At 48.8% G+C, this 21,416-nt stretch overlaps 1 protein-coding gene across 1 annotated transcript; it reads left to right on the forward strand.

The window, feature by feature from the left end:
- Positions 1 to 2,415: 2,415 nt before the first annotated feature.
- On the forward strand, positions 2,416 to 20,127 carry SPMIP4 (sperm microtubule inner protein 4). The gene is made up of 9 exons (XM_061557588.1): positions 2,416 to 2,715; positions 5,705 to 5,833; positions 7,392 to 7,463; positions 9,254 to 9,283; positions 12,249 to 12,421; positions 13,013 to 13,095; positions 15,497 to 15,665; positions 16,475 to 16,566; positions 17,902 to 20,127. The coding sequence occupies exons 1-9, from the start codon at positions 2,570 to 2,572 to the stop codon at positions 18,757 to 18,759; spliced, it is 1,752 nt and encodes a 583-aa protein (XP_061413572.1). The 5' UTR covers positions 2,416 to 2,569; the 3' UTR covers positions 18,760 to 20,127.
- The last annotated feature ends 1,289 nt before the right edge of the window (positions 20,128 to 21,416 follow it).

A 21,416-nucleotide genomic window follows, 5' to 3' on the forward strand; every position in this document is an offset into this window, starting at 1 on the left:
GCAGCGCTCCTGTGACCCTTCACTTTCAGTTTCATCTATTTGGTGTAGCCCTGTGAGCCATTCGGCTCTTGAATCGGATGCAACCGCAAGAAACAAAAAAACAACCCGTGGTTGTGTGTTGTTTGTGTGTGAGGATGTCTCGAACATCCTCTACATATATTACAGGCTGTCGCGTTGCGGGCAGTTAAATGTAAGAGCAGCAATCGTCGCCCTGTACTGCGACGCTCACCCGTCTACGCATGCGGCCTCCGCCTTCAAACCCGCACCCACCAGCGTTCACGTTTGGTCAAATAATCCGCCACGAGCCGAACGGCGTGGAAAGGTCCTCATTCAGCAGTGGGTTGACAAAAAGGTGCTCCATACGTTCCCACTCCAGGAGTTATGATGATGGCGACGCAAGACGCACGCAAGCGCACACGTTACAAAATACACGCACGCGTCCATACACAGAGACGAAACAAAGAACCTTCACTGTATAGAGTCTAAGAGACTGTTGGTTGGTGCAAGTGCTGTTAGCGAGGGTTATAATTGAGGCCAGCACGCACGGCGGGAGATGGGGTGGCGTGGCTAACACCACGCCCGGCCTCCTTTGTCTCGCCAGTGATGATGTTTCAGACACGTGCTGTATACGTATTTACACTGCTTTGGAGTTTGAGAGTCGCGGGTTGATTTTCTTTCGTCGACCGGCGTGAGTTGTTCCGGTGGGTCCACACCGGAGCGACAAGTTGCTCAACCAGATCGCCTGCCATACACAGGGTGGCTCAAAACATTGTTAACACTTTTATGGGATTGTCGTTTTGAATGGAAAAAGAACGGATAATACTACATTGTAACATGATAACAAATGTATGTTAATAGCTTCAAAAAGTCACTTGTTCGCCATCATTGTCAACACGTGCCTGGAATCTTCTCCAGGTCGTCTGCATAGCCCGGAGAGCACATTTATTGTGGCATTTTTCGCAAATTCTCAATAGTGTTTACTTATTTTGAAGCACCCTGTATAAGCACGTATATACTGGACGCGGTGTGATTCGGGTGGGTAAATATTTGATGATGATCGTGGTTAGCGGAGACGTCGACACTAACACGATTGGGTTGCTTGCGACCACGTCGCTGAGTTGTGAACTCGCCGTGAGATGTCACCGCTCGGATGAGTTGGCGATTCCCCGGGGTTTCTGTCGCTAGGGAATTGATTGACACTTTGGCGTGACAAATTGATTGCCGGGGTTAAAAAACTAAAAAAAGCTGCCAATTTTGGCAACGGCGAGCGCCCTACGGAGAAATGTCGCGACCAACTCAAAAGAGACGACAAGTCAAAAATCATCGCATTTATGGGATAATGGGATTGCTCAAACGTAGCGGTGTGGGGGAGGCCCTCGTTCAGCAGTGGACTGACAACACAAAACTAGCTGCTATAGTACACGAACAATGATGATCGGGCCTTAATCTATCACCGAATATAATTTTCAGGTCACTGGTAGACACGAGTAGGCACGTGAGTTGGAACTCCGCTGCCAGGTACATTGCGACGGTTTACACTGGATGTGTTGTTCCGGGAGCGGATTTTTTTTGTCTTTCGGGATCGTCAACTCCGACAGACCTGGCTGCAATGTCGCCCTGATGAAGACGCTGGTAATTAGTGAGCGTCTCGGGGGGAGGGGCGCGGTGGTGGGTTAGTATCTGTTGTAGTAATCTCCAGGAAGCGATGACCCCCACTCCTCCAATTAGCGCGGCTGGCCCACGTACGGTGAGAAGCAAGTGCAACGTAGAAGGGAAATAATAGAAGAATAATAAAATAAGTGAGTGAGAATTGTATTTTATTATGTTTTATTTTTATTCTTTTATTCTTTCCCTTCTACGTGACTTTGCCGAAAGAACCAAGAAGATGAATCCCTGCAGTCACGAAAGCTTTAAATCGAAATTTAAGTTCCAGGTATTATAGAAGTTCAACAGACTGTAGGGGCAAGTGCTGTTAGCGAGCATCCATGAAGGCCAGAACGGTACACGAGGGGGTGGGTGGCCAGCACCACGCCCGACCGCCTTTGTCTTCCCAGTGGCGATGTTTACTACACACCGCACCAGGTACTCATTTAAGGCTGAGTCGACCTAGGGGAGGCCCAGGACCGGTTCAGATAATCGTCACTGGTGTTAGCCGTGAGCGGGAATCGAACCCGGGTCGCCAGGTTCATAGCGCTACACTACCGCTCCCCACAACATACAAAGAGACAAAGATCCCCCGTATAGCCTTAACAGACTGTAGGGGCAAGTGCTGTTAGCGAGCACCGACACAACATACACACACTCACTCACAAGCAAACCCACCCTACCCCGCCTCTCCCAACCCCATCCTTCACGGCCCAGTGACGCCGCCCGGAGCGACGCGGAGAGTCACGACCGCACCATCGCCCCGCGCGCGTTGCCGTGGTGAAGCCCCTCCGTGCGTGCACGCGCATTCTCCCTTACTCCTCCTCCTACTTCTTCCTCTCGGCTCCCGTGCGGTTATGTCCGCTGGTCGCTGCTGCTGCTGCTCGCTGCCCACAAGGTCAACACCTCTCACCGCCAGTCCACCATGGGTGACTGCTACGAGCTCGGGGCAGCAGCAGCAGTCGTGGTCGTGGCGAGTCGGGCGCAAAGACCGCTGTCGAGGACTTTCCAGTCGAGCCAGGAGTTCACGCCGATGCAGTTGCCGCCCAGGATCACCGTGTCGCCTGGACGGTGCGTGCGAAAACTAAAAATAAAACTAAAGCTATGTTTGTTTGTTTGTGTTTAACCAGGTGAGACCCACTCAGCTACGTCGCTCTTATTCAGAAGCGAACTGGCCGCGTGATGATAGCTCAAACAAGTGGCTCAGAACGTGGAAATGTATAGCAGTCGGGATCTCCACGAGAAAGACAGAGAGAGAGTCTGAGTTGGCAACAATAATATAAATGTATCGTTTTTAGAGTGAAGTTCAATGTAACGTTTCCCATCGCGTTTTTGTTTCGCATTGCGCTTCCGTGTTCGGTTCGAAATTCGAAAACGTTGAAAACCGTTAACCGTTAACCGTTGGCCGGCCAGAATCGATTAACCCGTTCCTAACGTACAAACCGCACGGCGGCCCTAAGTCACCGCGTGGTGCGTTAGCCTTTGTTTCTCAGTCAAAAGGTAAAGGCACTGTCGCAACAACTTACGCGATGTCTACTTTACTTGCTAACGCCACTGCTGACGGAGGCGCGTCCAATAGAGGTGTGCTCCAATCTTGATTTAAAGCTTTCGTGACTGCAGGAATCCATACGCTTCGGTTCTTTCGGTAAAGTCACGTAGTTATAGAAAAATAATAGATCACGACGTTTTGATCGCAACACAAGCAAGAACTGTGCTTTGAGGTTGTCGTGCTGTGCTAGTTTTGATCTTGGCTTCTCATTGAAGAAGAAAAAAACCACACCGTTCGTTGGTGCAGTTGCTAACTTCATACGGGTTGCTACGTTGGTCCCAGAGGTCGCAAACGGGTTTTGATTCCTTACCCATACCCGTACCCGGCCGCACCAGGGTCGCAAATGGGTACCTGTACCCGTACCCGGCCGGGTACGGGTACCCGTTCCCTACCCGTACCCTACCCGAAATGAGTGGCAAACGGTTACTCACCAGTGACTCACGGCCTACCCGTACCCGGCCGCACCAGGGTCGCAAACGGCTACCCGTACCCGTACCCGGCCGGGTACGGGTAGCCGTGTATCGGGTAGGGTACGGGTATCGGGTACTCGGTTGCGACCTCTGGTTGGTCCAGACCAGAGGTCGGCAAACGTGCGTCTCTGGAGCGGCATGAGGTGGCTCTGTAAGAACCGCTGCTGCGTGGCCAGCCGTCTCGTATTCCCGTGGCATTGTGGCACCTGAATTATTGAGTTTCTGTTTAAGCGATTCGAAAGGAATGACTCTTAGTGTTATTTTGGTTACCGAGCCCTGGGAGGGCACTGGGGACTTCCATGAACGACGTCACGCACCTGGGGGGGGGGGGGGGGTCAGACATTTGTGACGATGTGTGACGAGGGGGGTGAGAAATGTTACGTCACATAAAAATGCGCAACTTTAAATAAATATAGACAACACGTTCTACTTAATTAAATTGACTTTTAAATAAATATTTTCTCCTACAACATCAGCGTGCAGCGCCACATTTAATACGCACTACAATGACAATAGTTTAAAGCGATTTAAAGCATGTTTTAAAAAATGGGGGGGGGGGGGGGCAGAGCTTTGTGACGTCATATTTGAGGGGGGGGTCTGACTTTTTGTGACGCCGTGTGACGAGGGTGTAAAAAATCGTCCAAAATCGCGTGACGTCATTTATGGACGGCCCCACTCCAGAACCGTTGTAAATGTCGTCGTTGGCACGGGGCTCTGCTGGTGTCAAGGGATGAATCAAGTTCAAGTTCATTTATTAGGCATAGCCCTGTGAGCCATTCGGCTCTTGAATCGGGTGCAACCGCAACAAACAAAAAACAAAAACAGTGAACAAAAAAACAACTTAAAGTGAATATGTGACTAAGTGCAAACAGAAAATCCAAGAAAAGACAGCAAAATATTGCAGAAAAAACACCGTACACCAACGCTGTGTGCAAAAATCGGCCCCCTCCCCTGTCCAATTACACCCCCGGCCCCCCTCGCCTCTTCGTAGCCCGGCCCATGAGGCCCTCGGTTCCCATGGGTCCCGGTGCAGGTGCAGCGCCTGCACGCTCTCGATACAGTCAGTGGCCACGCGACTGGGTTGGTCACGATGGGCAGCAGCTGTTCGCTGGCTCAGTGCAGTTACAATTCTTCATCGGCAGCAGTCATGGTCAATTCACTGCCGGATGAGGGTATTCCCACGCCGTGCCGCTAGAATGTAGTATTTGACCATACCTCGCCACGCTGATCATTGCGTGTAGATGAAGGCTCGTGAGCATTCGACGTGAGCGTGGAAGTTGCGTGCATTACGTTCATGGGGTTTGCTACACTGCCCCCTGCTGGACACAGCGGGGATGTTTAAAATAACGTGTTACAGGTATATATATACTAAAAAAACAAGCTTTTTTTTCGTATTGTCGTTAGAGTATGGACTTCTCGATGTTTCGGCCAAACTGGCCTTCTAGGAGAGGCTGGATGTCTGTTATATGCTCTGTATACAGCGCACAAGACGAATAAAGTTGCGAATTCAATTCCTAGTTGGGCTGGGATCAGACGCGGCCCATCTATCATCCATCCCTCCGGGGCAATCCGAGGAAAAGTTAAACTCTCAATGTCCCCCCACTGCCCCCCCCCCCCCATATACTATGCAGTGCTGAGATATACCGGTCACGGTCACAAGAACGTGGAATTTCCACCCACCGCCAAAAACGTGTCACCTTACCCAGACGGCCACAGAAAGGAAAACAAATCACGAATCCCCAACGGTCTGTCCTGTGCAGTGTCGAAGGGGGTTTTGTTTAGCTCCAGGGGCTCGTCAACATGCGGCTCCGGAGCCGCGTGCGGCTCTTTAAAGGGCTACTTCGTGAAATGTCATTTATTAAAGGAGCCACCGTCTATCGCATTCACGTGGCACCGCGGGCTCTCGAAATATTGGGGCTCTTCTTGTTATTTTGGTTGCTGGCCCCCTGGTTTAGATGGTGAATGGAGGCAGGATATTTTTTTGCAGAAGGCTTCACCGCTCCCTGCCTCCTTCTGCCGTGTGTGTCCCCCCCCCCCCCAGGTACGAAGCGGCCAGAGCCCGTGTCCCTCCTGCCCCCAGCCCGGAGAGGCCTCCCTGGGGCCGCGAGTCTGGGACCACCGCGGCCAGGGGGCATCTGCACTACGGCTTCGGAGGTGACCCCGTGCCAAGGTGTGGGGGTCGCTTGGGATGAGAGGGGCAACACAGCGGGGTGGGGGGCAAAATGAGCATTGCCCCCCCCCCCACATTATTTTAATAGACAGACGTTGAATGTCAGACCATGACATTTTTCACGTGGAAGTTGTATATAATCAGGTCGATGAGTCTCTATGTGAGCCCATGTGTCTCAGTGTGGGTCTCTGTGTGAGTCCATGGGTCTCTGTGCGTGCCCGTAGGTCTCTTTGTGGGTCTCAGTGTGAGCCTATTTGTCTTCGTGCAAAGAATCAATACATTACAATGTGTCATTTTAGATACATTTTGTGTTTACGTGTCACTACGCTATTGCTATGCGAGTCAACCGACGCCCTGGATGCCCTTGCAAATCGGGATTATTCGTCTCAAGGGGGTTCCCATGTGAAATATTTCATAAATAACAATCTATAAAAATGTTAATTCAACTGGAGTGACTTGTGCTTTAGCGAAAACCAATTTGCCACCTCCAACATAGATAGGGGTTCAGATGCGCCACTGGTTGGGATTTAGCAGAACGCAGCTTGTTTATCTTGAATAACCGAAACAGTTGAGAAGACGTTCAAACGATGGACTTCACAGAACCACCGCTAGGGGAAGCATAGAGGTTTGTTGCTTTCTATGAAGTTGGGAAGTTGGTTGACCTCAAGCAACATAAATGCTCAAATATATCTAATTTTCGGGAGTCAACGGCTGGGCAACTAATTTCATTTGACTGTGTTTCTGGTTTAATTGACACTACATTCATGTGATTGGGCAGGTGCTTGCACGTGGATATACGTTATAAATATGTCACTGCATTTTGATCAGCAATGATTGATCCACTGCTGGATGAAGGCTTCCCCCGAGCTGTCGCCATCTCTCGAGGTTTTGCGATGAAACAGTCGAAATAGCACCCGCACACGAGTGGATTTAATTTCATCTCCACGGTAGACACAACCTGGGATGTGTTCCCTCCCACGATGAGCGTTGACCACCAGCCGTCATCCCTTCCAGAAACGAGTTCTGCCCAACCTGATTACTTCTATGAGCGGTCCATATGTAGTCTTATTCTTAGGTTTTTTCGGTAAAGTTACGTAGGTAAAAAATTAAAATTAATAAAATAAAATAAAAATCACGACGTTTCGGAGGCAACACAAGCTTCCGTCTTCAGGTGGAACCGTCACAGCACGATAGCTGTATCAAGTGAGAGAAATTCCAAGAAAACAGTCCTTGTATATATACTGGTTGAGGGTGGAGGAGCCAAGGTAGACCCTGAATATTATTTTTGTGAGGTTCGGTGCGGCTGAAGCACGCTGTTAGGAAAGAGCCTTTGTTGTGTAAACTAGGTGCGGATGATTTAAAGGTGCGTGTAAATGGGACTGAGCCTTTTGTTACGTAGAAGTGAAAAATCCTAAGAATATGAATCCTTGCAGTCACGAAAGCTTCAAATCTAGAACATATGTAGTCTCTAGCTTGGGAAATGTTACGTTGTCCCTCCATGTAATGTATCGTGCGCTTGGTTGGTGTGTACATTTTGTAACTCTCTTGCGAAGGGCAGTGGGATCCGCATAGAGCAGTGCTACGATTTGACTCAGCTCAAGAGGAGCAACCTCCGCTCCAACGACCAACTGTGAGTGCCCGCTTACACGTGTTCCACACACCTGCGGTCATAGGTGACACGACATGTGGCCCACATGCATTGGACACACCCAGAGGGGACAGGCAAGGTGCGCACAGCCCTTGCACTGGCTTTGCTGCATGCTCTATAGCCAAGCTGGTTGAATATGCAATCTATTATCACCATCATCATCGTCAGCCATTGTCTGTCAACTGCTGGAGGAAGGATATGCAACTATGAGAATAGGTTTTTTCCCTTTTTTCTGGCAACAAAACAGGGGTTAAGATGTTAAAACACCAACCTGAAAGCTTTTGCAAGGAATCATGTCTGCATTAACTACAATACTTGTGGTCAGAATGCAAACAAAAAACATCCTCTGATAATACATGCATTGTCTTTGAAACTGATTGGTCCTACACCAGAGACAGCTTTCATTGGAGCCTAGTCTGTGCTGTACGCCTTTTGGCGTCCTCTGGTCTAACACTTTTTGAGACATATTTTGGTACTGGCAAAGGAGGTCCCATGATGAGATATGCAACTAATTGATAGCATTTGCCGGGCAGTGGTGGCTCTCCGCATGCCTGTAATCCAGCGCTGTGATGGGTGGATCGCACGGATGTTGTGAAATTCCTTTCCCGTGGGAATTGAGATGCCATACCCTGCTTTCAACAGGTTTGTGTAAGCGACCAAAGTCATGTTGATGTACGTTCGTGCAATATTCTCTGTTTCTCGTGTGACTCAGTTGTGTTTGGGCTGTTTTCTGTTTGCTTAATTGTCCGTACTTATTACATTTGTTTTTCTCTTCTTGTTTTTGGTGACTCTTGCGAATGAGACTGGCCTGGTCTCTTGAGTTCAACAAATGTTTAAGCTTGACTTGATATGTTAGAATTTTTTGACTCAATGTTCAGGACAGAATTTAACGTTTTAGCATAATAAAAAATTGTACAATTACTTTCAATAAACCCGGTGTATATGCGTACAATCTTGCAAAGCATTTCAAATACGCACGGTAATGCAGTGCACACGAAGACCTGGTGATCATGATGAAACATAAGTGGTCCTAAAAACCACGCAAATATTCACACATTAGACGAGATACGCTTCAAATGCCTTTATTTTTCATTTTATATCTGTCTAAATTGTGTTTATCATATTCTGTTTTTGTACTTTGAGTTATGCTTAGTGGTGCAGTTCTTGTTTTCAACCCCAGGTCTCAGATTACAAAGAGACCTTCAGTCGCAATTGGGTTATTACCGGGTTACAAAGTCAACGGGCTTGATTGATATTATTGCGCCATATTATTGTGGCACTGTTTGATATGGCTGCAGAGTTTGGTGGTACATGTTGTTTGCGTCGTTTATTGTGAAAATTCGGTCACAGTTCCTATGACCACTGTTTCTTTGCGCCTATGGCTTTATTTTGGTGATTTACGAAAAGTGTTTTTCTTTGGCCATGTTTGTTTGTTGTAGTACAGAGTTAGACTGATGGCCTTAATCTAAGTTGTCTTGTGGTTGTTGTTGTTTGACTTGCATCCCACTGGGATATTTGCACAGGGTTGGTGTACGGTGATTTTTCTTGGATTTTCTGTTTGCACATAGTCACTTTAAGATGTTTTCTTGTTCATGTTTTAGTTTTTTGTTTGTTGCGGTTGCACCCGATTAAAGAACCGAATGGCTCACAGGGCTATACCTAATAAATTTACTTTGAACTTTGATATCTACCTCAATTTCCCGTTTGTCACGAATATCCTTGCGGCCTTGACAGCAGCAGTAGTTTGAAATGCGATGTCTCTGTCCTTTCAGGCTGCCCAAGCCCCAGGAATCGCTCCTCCAGTGAGTAACAAAGCTTATTTCTCGTTCACAAATCACGCATTTATTAACATGTTTTATATTCTTTGGGTCTTTCAGTAAAGTCACGTAGAGAGGTTCAAAGAAATATTTTTTGTTATTTTCTTTGAACCTATCTACAGTGAGGGAAAAAAGTATTTGATCCCCTGCTGATTTTGTACGTTTGCCCACTGACAAAGCAATGATCAGTCTATAATTTTAATGGTAGGTTTATTTGAACAGTGAGAGACAGAATAACAACAAAAATATCAAGAAAAACGCATGTCAAAAATGTTATAAATTGATTTGCATTTTGATGAGGGAAATAAGTATTTGACCCCTCTGCAAAACATGACTTAGTACTTGGTGGCAAAACCCTTGTTGGCAATCACAGAGGTCAGACGTTTTTGAATTCCTGCAGTCACGAAAGCTTTAAGTCAAGATTTAACATATTTTTTGTTTTTACATGTTCAACCAGTTACCCTCATCCTGTAACACGTGACGCATGCAACGATAATTGCTGTTTTTGTATCGTGACCTATGTGACCGTGCATGGATAACTAACATCCGTGTCATGTCGTGACATCTGCACCATCGCAACGACGCTCGTGGAATAATAGCCTAGCGGCTCATTGGGCCCTTCTTGCTGAAATTAACCAAATCTATCGTCTATCTACATATACACTACAGCGCTTACAACTTGCATGAAAGTCATTCCTGTAGGGTTTACTCAACTAGCGCAGGCGTTGTTGAGTCGTTTTTTACGATGCAAATTTTTGTTATACCAACTGAGATGCCTTCACACGATGTGAAAAAGTCAAATGTGTACCTGTGAGTACACGTACACTGAAAACGACATGGGGAACTGCCGAGTTACAATTGTGGTGCTCGGGGATTTGTTAGTAATCTTTGCAGTTGGTGAAGCTCACGCGTTCGTAAAAAAAAACACATTTTCGTTCCTAAAAGAACCAAAGTCGACCAACCAGTGTGATGGTTTCGTGAATTTCACAGACACTCCCGCATGTGTCAACATTCGCTCATTCTTGTACAAGTACAAACTTGTACACGTTGAGAGTGTCCATAGAGACGAGTGCATTGTTACTGCTTTAGGGAACTTATTCATTGAATTTTATATGAACAGGGCTTTTTTGTTTCTCTAACTGAAAGGAAAGAAACACATTGATGTTTTCATCGCGGATTATTGAGGATTGCGAAAAAAACCGAGGTAGAGCGGTGGCACAGTAGTTAGTGCACTGCGCTATGAACCCGACGAATCTGCGTTCGATTGCCCGGCCACAGCTATCAATGGCGAGTGAAACTTGACCCAGTCTTACCCTCTTCCTCCCCCCCTTCACCAATCCCCACTGACCAGCGTGGAGAAGTATGACCAAACAATCTCCACGTCTGACGCAGGGCCGGATTGAGATTTTGTAGGTCCCTGGACCCCCAGTAATATTTTCAAAAGGAAAACAAAATTAAATAAAAATAAAATTTATTTTTACAAGGCTAACGACAAATAATATTCAGCATTCACAACTGAAATAACTTTTCACTTCATCTCTGGAGACCCTCCAGCCCCTGGGCTTGCAAGCCCCTAAAGCCCCGCGTCCTGAATCCGGCCCTGGTCTGACGCAGCGTTAGGGAGGCATTCACTCAGCAGGAGACTGACAGAGCGCTGTAAATTCCAATTTGTTTTTACACAAATGTGGAATCCTAAATATACAGGAGATGATGACGAGTGGGCTTGGGTTGACGCTGTTGATACAGAACCAATCGCCTGAGGGTGGCTCATGGCAGGAGATGACATTGGTCTCATTTAAGTGTAAATGTAAAATGTAAAGTGTCCTCAGAGACTCTAAGAATTTTAAAGGTGCCACCTAAATGGTGGCCTCATCTTCATAAACAACACAGGCCCACCCTTCCTGTCCCGTCTACTGTCATTTGACACTCGCTGAATACCTCAGCGCCTCTCAGCGCCTATGGCCACATCGTCTGGAATGCGTGAGATCTCGGAAGATAAGCAGGATGGAGCCTGGGTATTATTGGATGGATGACGAACATGTGCGTATCAGTTCGCCATAGGCAGTTGTGGGACCGTGCTATATTATGGGCAGCAGAGGGTAGTGCGGCAACATTTACCGTTGTACCGTACTTCTATGTTGCCATCTACATGCCCCCCCCCTTCACCAACCCACACTCACCACCGTGTTGGGGTGTGGTCACGTAACCCCCATGACTGACACAGTGTGGGGAGGCCATCATCTCCCCGTGGATAGGCAAATGGTAGACTACTATTATATTGATGTATTTATAATAGAGACAGGCAGGTGAGTTGGGTTGCACAGGACTTGTGACGGTGGTATCACCATGTCTCTCAGTGTCTCTGTGCCTCACCATGTCACCGTGTGGCTCACCACGTCTCTATGACTCACAGGGTCTCCGTGTCTCACCATGTCTCCGTATGTCCCACCACGTGTCCGTGTGTCTCACCATGTCTCACCGTGTGTCTCACCACGTATCAGTGTCTCTTACCGTGTCTCCGTATGTCTCACCACGTGTCCGTGTGTCTGCCCACGTCTACCCGTATCTCTCACCACATCTCCGTGTCTCTCACCGTGTCTCCGTGTCTCTCACCACGTCTCCCCGTGTGTCTCACCACGTGTCCGTGTGTCTCCCCACGTCTCCCCGTGTCTCTCACCACGTCTCCGTGTCTCTTACCGTGTCTCCATGTCTCTCACCGTGTCTCCATGTCTCTCACCACGTCTCCGTGTCTCTCACCATGTCTCCGTGTCTCTCACCGCGTCTCCCTTGTCTCTCACCACGTGTCTGTGTCTCTCACCACGTCTCCCCGTGTCTCTCACCACGTCTCTCACCGTGTCTCCCACCATGTCTCCGTGTCTCTCACCACGTGTCTGTGTCTCTCACCACATCCCCGTGTCTCTCGCCACGTGTCTCCGCGTCTCACGTGAAGGCAGCACCAGGTGCGCTGCCCCTTCCCGCGGGAGCACCCCTTCGCCTCGCACGTCTCGCGCCTGGCCCTGCTGCCCTCGTCGGATGCTCCCGAGCCCCAGGAGGGCAGCCACGCAGGGGCCGGGCAGCGCGCGGCTCTGCCACGGCCCGTCAGGGTCATCGCCAAGACCAAAGGTGACCACCGCAGTGATGCTTGGGCCTCGTGCATGACTATGTGGTTGTCAAAATAGACTCCCCCCCGCTAAGTCGGTTCAACTCGTGCGGTTAATTCGTTTGTAGAGCCACTCGCGCGTATGATTCGACTTTTCAAGGTCAAAGGAGAGAACGCTTTCTGAAGTACTCTATTTTTATTTTAACAGGTAAGACGCATTGAGCTATTTAGCTCTTTTTTCAGAAGCGACCTGGCCACAGATGATAGCTCAACAAAGTGGCTTATCGTGTGGAAATTTATAGCAACAAAATAATCTAAGCGCATGTTTCTAAATGTGGAGTGAAAAACCGGAGGCCCCGGACAAAAATTCACACGACCACGGTAAGAACATGCAAACTTCAAATATACAGCCGTCAGGATTGGGATTGAACCCACGACCTCCTGCATATTAGGCAAGGTAGTTAACATCTCGCCACCGTGGCACAAGGGAGTAAAGTCCCCCCCACGTTTCGTCCGACTCGCCACAATGGTCAGCGTTGACCTGACTGGTTCCCTGCGCAATCCGGTGACGCTTAACGCGATGGCTAACCTGGCATATCGGCCTGTCTCTGCAGGGGGTCCCTACCGATACGAGGTCGTGATGGCAGAGCCCGTGGAGCGGTGCAGCCAGTGGCCAGGAGACCACGGTTTCTACCAGGTAAGGGCTCCAGGAGACGACCAGGAGATTACATAGAGCCGGACCCTGAGGGCCACGAGGGCCGGAGGTCAGAAACTCCTCGCAGAGTTGCACGTATGTTGGACTTCTTTCGCACCGTACGTAGCCAACTGTGCTAATCGAAGGTGCGAGTTGTCATCATTGCCCATGGCATTCCCGCTTGTCAATCCACTGCCGGATGAGGCCCTCCCCTTGCCGTGCAGAGTTATTTGACCATACTTCACCATCCTGGTCAGTGCGGGTAGGTGAAGGTGTGGGTTTAGGGTGGTGTGCAGTGGAGATTTCTGCACTGACCTCTGCTGCACACACCGCCTACGACTGTACACGTGCTTGTGCCTGCTGATCAACCATGCAGGCACGATCCAGGCTTGATAATAATAATGACATTTATAATTCGGCAAATTTTGCAGACAAGTCAACAACTCAGATGCACGGAGCCAAGCTCAGGGCTGCTCGAAAGCCTGACCGAACAGATGATTCTTGAAAGTCAGAGTGCATTTGATGTTGCGGATGTGCAAAGGGACAAAGTTCCACACCGAGGAGGCGACAGAAGAGAGCCGGTGCGAGGCTGTAGCAGTTCGAGTCCTTGGTGTCCGAAGCAGATTTTAAGTGACACTGCGTACGGTTCTGAGTCTGCTTAGCTTCTCAGATCGGATGGGATTGGGCGCATTCCAAGTGGTTTGGCCATTCATTCAATCACTCAAGTATATATATATAATTTATAAGCAGGCTCAGCCATGGAACCCAGTTTACCAATAATAATAATAAGTGGCATTGGTTTGCGTACTTCATTGACATGGTGTTTAGTCATTGATTTAAGCTTCGTATTTGGCAAAATTGAAATTGATTATGGTTAGTTGCAGTGGTTATTTCGATTACTATTTCACATCCGAATGTGATTTTTTTAATTGTATTTGACCAACAGAACATTATAATTTACGGTAACTGCCTCTTCCTCTCAATAACTATCACGTATATATGTTTATTGTAAATGAGCCATGTGATTGGAAAGGTCATTTGTTTTGTCTTGAATTGACTCGAAGCCTGGCGAGATACACGGATATATACGCTATCTTTATTTAAAATATTAAACACAGTCGTAAAAATATAATAATAATAATAATACATTTCTGAGCTCACCAGTGACATTTTGACGTTTATACGTGCAGAACATGTCAAACAAATACCTTGAAATGTATGTATGTTGAACTTCCTTTGCAGCACATGTAGCCAACCTTGCTAATGAGAGGTATGCCTACATGGTAGGATTTTTTTGCAGTTGTGTTGTATGGCTTCGGAGTTCTGTTTAGGGTTATACCGCAACATAGTTCAGCCTTTACACAATGCTGGTAGTTTCTTTAGGAGCTGAAGCAAGTGGAGCGGAACGTCTGGCGATCAAACTAAACTAAACACTTTTCTATTTTACCAGGTAAGGCCCACTGCGCTATATAACTCTTTTTCAGATGCGACCTGGTCACAAATGATAGCTCAACACAGTGGCTTATCACGTGGAAATTTATAGCAGCCAAATACTCTATAAACGCATGTTGCTTCTAAATGTGGAGGCAAAAACCAGTAGCACCCGGAGAAAAATCCACATGACCACCGGGAGGGAGACATGCAAACTCCAAGTATACAAACGTCGGGGTCGGGATCGAACCCACGACTTCCTGTGTACCCGGCGTGGTAGTTAACATCTCGTCACCGTGGTGAGATGTGAGTGCGCGGTACAATCCGAAAAGGCATCACAGAGCACCGCGTGTGCGTGGCGAGGGTGCAAGCGCAGCCCGTGGTCTCCGTGCCGTTGCATCGCGTGTCCTAGAGCGCGACGTGAGTGGTTGGTGTGTCGCGCTGCTGGGTGTGTGTGTGTGTGTGTCCGCCGCAGGGAGCGGTATTGTAGCGGTTAGCGCGCTGCGCTATGAACCCGGCGACACGGGTTCGATTCCCGCTCACTGCCAACATCAGTGACGATTATCTGAACCGGTCCCGGGCCTCCCCTAGGTCGACTCAGCCTCAAATGAGTACCTGGTGCGGTGTGTAAACATTGCCACTAGGGAGACAAAGGCGGTCGGGCGTGGTGCTTTCCACCCACCCCCTCGTGTACCGTTCCGGCCTTCATAGGTGCTCGCTAACAGTACTTGCCCCTATAGTCTGTTAAGGCTATACGGGGGATCTTTGTGTGTGTCTGCAGCCTGATTATCTGAACCGGTTACGGGCCTCCCCTAGGTCGACTCAGCCTCAAATGAGTACCTGCTGTGGTGTGCAAACAACGCCGCTGGAGAGACATGTTTTTGTTTTTTGTTTGTTGCGGTTGCACCCGATTCAAGAGCCGAATGGCTCACAGGGCTATACCTAATAAATGAACTTGAACTTGCACGTGTAGATGCCCACAGGCCCAGGCTTCCCCAAGGAGGTGTTCTACCCGACGCCGCCAAAGACCGTCGCACCCAACCCTCGGCCACGGGAGACGGCTCCGGGCCCGCGCACGGCCACCGAGGCACGGAACGTGGAGCGCTGCCGCTGGCGCTCCAACTACACACTCAACTTCACCGGTGCGGACGGCGCAATCGCACCGCAATCGCACCGCAATCGCACCGCAGTCGCACCGCAATCGTACCGGTGCACACACCGCAATCGCACCGGCTGAGGGGAGACAACACCGACGCGTCAAGAAACAAGTAAAGTAATGGGCACACGTGGGGCTTGTGACACGCTTTCCTGCGAGCGCGTGTCCTCGAAAGCACTTCATTCGTGTGGAAGGGGGAGCTGAGTCGATGGGTGGATGTGACGGCAAAAGGCGATTGCATATTTGCACACAGTCCTTTTTTCTTTTGTTCTTTCGTCTTCAGTTTTGGGCAGCACGTTGATTCATGTATCTGCCTTTCTATAGGGTCAGTCCTTAGAGCAATGCTACTTCATGCTGAAGTTTCGTTCATTTTGGGCCATCGTTAACAGGGGTATAGTGCCCCCCCCCCTCCTTTACAGCACGGACAACAGAGCTAATGCTTAAACACTCTCAACCTGAGTTGCAAAGCATTGAGTCATTGTAGAGACAATTAACATACACATCTGCAACATTTCCTTAAAGGCATGGACTTTCGGATGTAAAACGTTGATGCACATTGCCAATTAACTTTGCAAGCAGCCGTTGTCTGGGAGAGTATATGCAGGTTGCCTCTTGCTTGAGAATTATTTTTTGGCCTCACCGTGAATACATTGTTAGCAACTGGTGGCAATTGTTTGTAAACAAACAAAAACTGTAAAATCCGAAACTACTTCCTTATTTGTTACCCATTGTATGAATCACCACATGTCAGCTGCACCATATTCAGTACGGTGCATGCATTGTTATTGTTCATAGGTCACGGACCAATGAATCCCATTCTCTTGGATGACCACCACCTGAAGCTGCTGTGGAGCTTGAGAAGTGGAAAAGCACCAAGCAGCAAACTGGTACTGTGATTGCAGACATCGACCCCCCCAGCGTACGCGATGGTCATTGGCACGCCGCGATGCGCTTGAGCGTGGCTTGAATAGAATAGAAGATCCAAATTATTGCGTGAGCCCTTCAAATGTTTTTATTAAGATTGGCGGCATGCTTCAAATGTAAAAGGTGGTAGTGTATGTACGTATGTCGAAATTATTTTGCACTGTGCGTAGACAAACCGTGATAAAAGGAGGTGTGGGGGAAGGACAACAAACTAAACACGAAAAGCAGTTCTAAAGAAATGAGTTTTTAATATAGATGTAAAAGTGCATAGCTCCCAGTGGCTTCCGAATATCGGAAGGAAGAGCATTCCAGACGGCCCCAGAAGTGCATCTGAAAGGGCGCGGATGCAGTGGCCGTCTTTGTTCGATGGCTCGCCAAAAGCTGTTGCAGCTGCGCGGATGGGCGGAGTTTTCGTGATGGTTTAGAGGCACAGCCCTGCAATTGCTCACTCAGGCCACTGCTGGTGGAAGGGCCAACGACTAAAGGGGGCTCTAGTGAGCCTCTCCCGAGAGTGACATCAATGGACATGAAAGCTTAACCGAGTATGCCCTACGCTGTTTTTGTGCCATATCTAGACTTCTCTGACAATCTATGCACAATATATTTTTCGAAAAGCCACGTCAGCAACGCCACCGTCACCATTAACACTGCCCTGCAACAATCATCATTACTGTACTTGGCCAACGCTTTGTGTCGTGTCCTTTAACGAGGATGACGATGAGCTATTATTTGTGGTCAGGTCTCTTATGAAAAATAAGTTAATAGCTCAGTGAGCTTTACATGGTAAGATAACAAATAGTTAAAATTTTTCTGTATTTTTTAAAGTGATTTGTTTACCTTTCTTATACTTTGCACTCCTATCGTGTTTTATATTGTTTGTTGTTGTAACATTTTGGACACCTGTGAAAAAGAGCTTCATAGCTCATCAGATTCCTCCAGTATAAATAAATATTCTGATTCTGTATTGATCTGTGCTTTTTAGCAACGCAGTTGTGTTGCTTCTTAGCAACACAGTTGTTACAAAGCACAGATCAATATATATGTAATTGGGATTCTACGTAATTTTTTTCGTTTAAAAATATATTTCATTGGGCTTGTACTGTATAGTACATCCCTTTTGTCAATCCACTGCTGGATGAAGGAAAAATAGACGTTAGGAGCACAGTAAAATGCAATGGATGTCTTTCTCCACCGCCCTCTGCGATGGCGTCAGCCCCAGCAGCAGCCGATGTACGCAGCCAACCGCGCTAATAATCGAGAAGGTTGCCGATGACCACCGCTTCGCCCTCGCTTCGCAGGTAGAGAGGTCGCTTCCCAAATTCTCTCTCGCTCGGCCCGAGCACGGGCGCACGCCTCGCTTCGTCGCGAGCGGCTGGCTCCGAGATCGCTTCGTGGCGGAGTGTGCGTCTTTCGAGGCCGGCGGAACGAGTGCCACGGCGGAGGAGGAATCGGTCGACGACTCCCGGCGCCTCGCCGCCCACCTCCACTTTGCGGATCCGCCGGCGGCGGAGTGCGCCGGGAAGAGTGGTGCCGACGCTGCCGCCGGTGATGGCACGGCGTACGACCCCGGGGAGGATGAGGAGGTGGCGGCGGCGGCTCACGGTCTCGGTGGTGATGTCAGATACAGCTCGGGTGCCGAATGCGGCAAAGTGCCCCCATATTGCCGGCACCTGGCCGACGCCAACGCATCCCCCGCGATCCAACCGCTGACCGGGCAGGGAGTAGAAAGGGCCATGCCCCTGTCGACCACAGCAGCCGACGCGGCGGAGCCCGCAGTCGCCGCTTATCAAGACGGCCGGGTTGGTTTCCGTTCGCCGCACGTCACCGGTGGCGAGGCGCCGAACGAGCACGATAATCTTGATCTCGCCTCCCAAATCCACAAAAACGACGAGAACGCTCCGTGGAGCCGGGTAGGGTGCGAGTGGGGCTCCCCACGGCCGCACTCGGCCCTTGCCGGCGCCAGGCCGGTGCCGGGGCACCACCGGGCGAGGCCGCAGAGCGCCCTGTACCGGCTGCAGGACTCCTTCTCCAGGTCGGACGCCCTGGGGCGGCTGCACGCCTCGTCGGGGAGCGACCCGGTGGACCTGCGCGACCACGTGCGCTCGGGGCGACAGCACCACTTTCACGGCTTCCACTCGTACTACTACCACAACTGACGGACCGCCGACCACCGCAGACAACGGTGCCGCGGATGGGGAAAACCTTTTGCTGCATGGCGAACGAATGCAAATATGTGATACTGGTTTCAATGCTCTTTACATTTCCCGCACCTCCGATTAGCACGGTTGGCTATGTATGTCGCGAAAGGAGTTCAACATACATACGTTCAGGTTCAGAGGTCACCGGTCAACGTATCCCAGCACGTCCACTCTCTTGATGTTCCCGATGCTGAGCTTGGTCCACTGCTTGATGACACCGCCTACCCCCTCCAACTCCATCACGTCCGTGCTTTCCGTTACATACAATTACCATCCATAATTAAAGACCTGAAAATCGCCTTTGGTGGTACTGACGAAGGACGTGCAGTGGTCGGGGTCTGTGGGCTAACAACTCCCCCCCCTCCCTGTGAGCATGAGCGGAAGTGCTGTTGGTGCAGTGAGCTCCAGTGGTATACCCATTGGGAGGGAGCCCTGACCCATTGCCGAGTGATTGTCACCTCTACAGATGTGACACTGGCATAGACGTTAGGGGTTGCAGGGTCACCTGGCGATGTTTGTTGCTTAGACCAGACACATTCGGTGGTGGGTTGTGGGGCTCGGCTTGCTAATACATTGTCAGAGTTCCTGATTTCAAGTCTGGGCAGTCACCGGTGATTTAAGCGTGTCTTTCGGTGTAGCACTTTTCAACTTGGTCACAATGACTGCACAGAAATCTACCCTTACATTTCATTTTCAGTCAATTCATGTTTCCTGCTCTTTTCAGTTTTAAAGGGAGATGATCCGGTGCACCTCGCGTAGACAATAAGTATCTTGAGATGGCACCACAGAAGTCACACTTCTAAAAACCAATGGATACTGTCAATTATAAACTGAGGGCACTGCCGAATTGCATCCTCAGTTCATTGCGCCACAGAGTGTACAGTACAACAATATCTTCGTCTGCAGCCTGGGCTGTAGGAGAAGTTGGGCCAATGGCATGCTCAATTGTACCTCATTGTACGACTGTGAGACCCAAAAGATAAGGGAACACATCTACCAAGAGGTACAATGCGAGAAGTGTGGAAACCATGAGGTATTCCTCCCACGTACATTTTGTAGCGTTCCTTGAATGCACTACTGTCCCTTTAATGTGATGGCAATGCACTAACAAGAGAGGGAATAAGATTAAAATTGCATTTGCACTTTTCATTTGGTGCTGTGATTGTGACACTTTATAATTTGCAGGAAGGAATCTGCATTTTGTATAATTAGTGCTGAGTTGTTTTATGCTAAGCAAAAAAAGAACATGTTTGACTGTACTATCGCCTTGCTCAGAGTTGCCGTCTTTGTTTGAAAGCCAAACAGATATTAAATGCTTGCACTGTGTTGTTATTGCATCGAGTGAATTCAATGAATGTTGTGTAAATTAATCGAGCACACCGATCAAATCAGAGGTAAATCAGTGACTCGCGGTGACCAGAAACGTGATCTCAATGGCTCACATTCCCTGCACAATATCGTCCAGAGTACTCGATATCCAAATCAGCTCAAGTCTCCCATTAATCACGTGGCTTCCACGTGGACACATCCCCAGCCACCTCCGAAAACAGACGCTGCCTCGTGAAGCGTTGAAGCCCTCAGTGTCACAAATTCCTCTCTAGCCTCGTCTTTCCTGATCTTTTACTTCCGTTTTTCTGTTACTTTTACCATAATATGTCTCTTAACTCCCACGCTAACCACTTCGCTTTGCCGTTTCCTTTTCTTTTTTTTTTCGTTCCGTATATCCCTCAGGTCTTCTTCCTCTCCCCGTGATGTGTCACGGGTCAATAGTTGCTCGTTGATTCTATTTCATGATTTGGATGTGAAAAGGTTCACAAGGATCCAGATTGACAGAGGCTTGGCTTGGAAAATATAGTATTTTATTATTATTTATGGTTATAAATGGATACATTATTTATAGCCAGGTGAGAACCCATAGAGGTGTAAGGGAGATGAACACCTATACACACGGATCCCATCACATTTCACAGATCCTAAAAAAAGGACAGATGAATCAGAGAATAACATGGACCGTTCAGATTTGGGCAGGGCACATTACTTGAAGAGATGTTATGGCCAGTGGTCAAGACTAGCAGAATCAGATGTCGTTTTTATCCTGGAGAAATCCGATGAGCTATGAAGCTGTTTGGAGAGAGAACAGAGATGGAGCAATGAAGTTTTCTGTTGCAGCATCTATCTGGATTGCTAGAACCGCTAGATCTTTGAGAGATGGTGATCACTTGGGGAGATCGTCATCCAGACAACTGATAGGTAATGGCTTCGGATGATGCTTAATACGATTTTTTTTAATTACGTAGACGTGGAAAACGAATATGCGTATATCCTGCCGTCACTCAATTGCCCCAGTGTTTCATCAGCACGTTCCGGACCCCCCCCCCCCCCACTGCGGTCTCGTGTTACTGATCGAGCCGTGTCATTCCCGCTACGATGAAATTGGCTGGCCTGTGGCTGTTTGCGACAGCCTCAGCCGACGACAGCCTGCGCGTTTTGCCTACGTGATCACGAGCGGCGAAGCCGCGTTCCCGACGTCACCTCCACAGCACGTGGTCGCATGCTGCACGTCCCCCAAGTGGCGTGCAAACTGCAGCGTCACTCTTACAATTCATATTTGTGCT

Source organism: Lethenteron reissneri, chromosome 23 (assembly GCF_015708825.2).
Source record: "Lethenteron reissneri isolate LAM-NWPU_2019-01 chromosome 23, ASM1570882v1, whole genome shotgun sequence".
NCBI lineage: Eukaryota > Metazoa > Chordata > Hyperoartia > Petromyzontiformes > Petromyzontidae > Lethenteron > Lethenteron reissneri.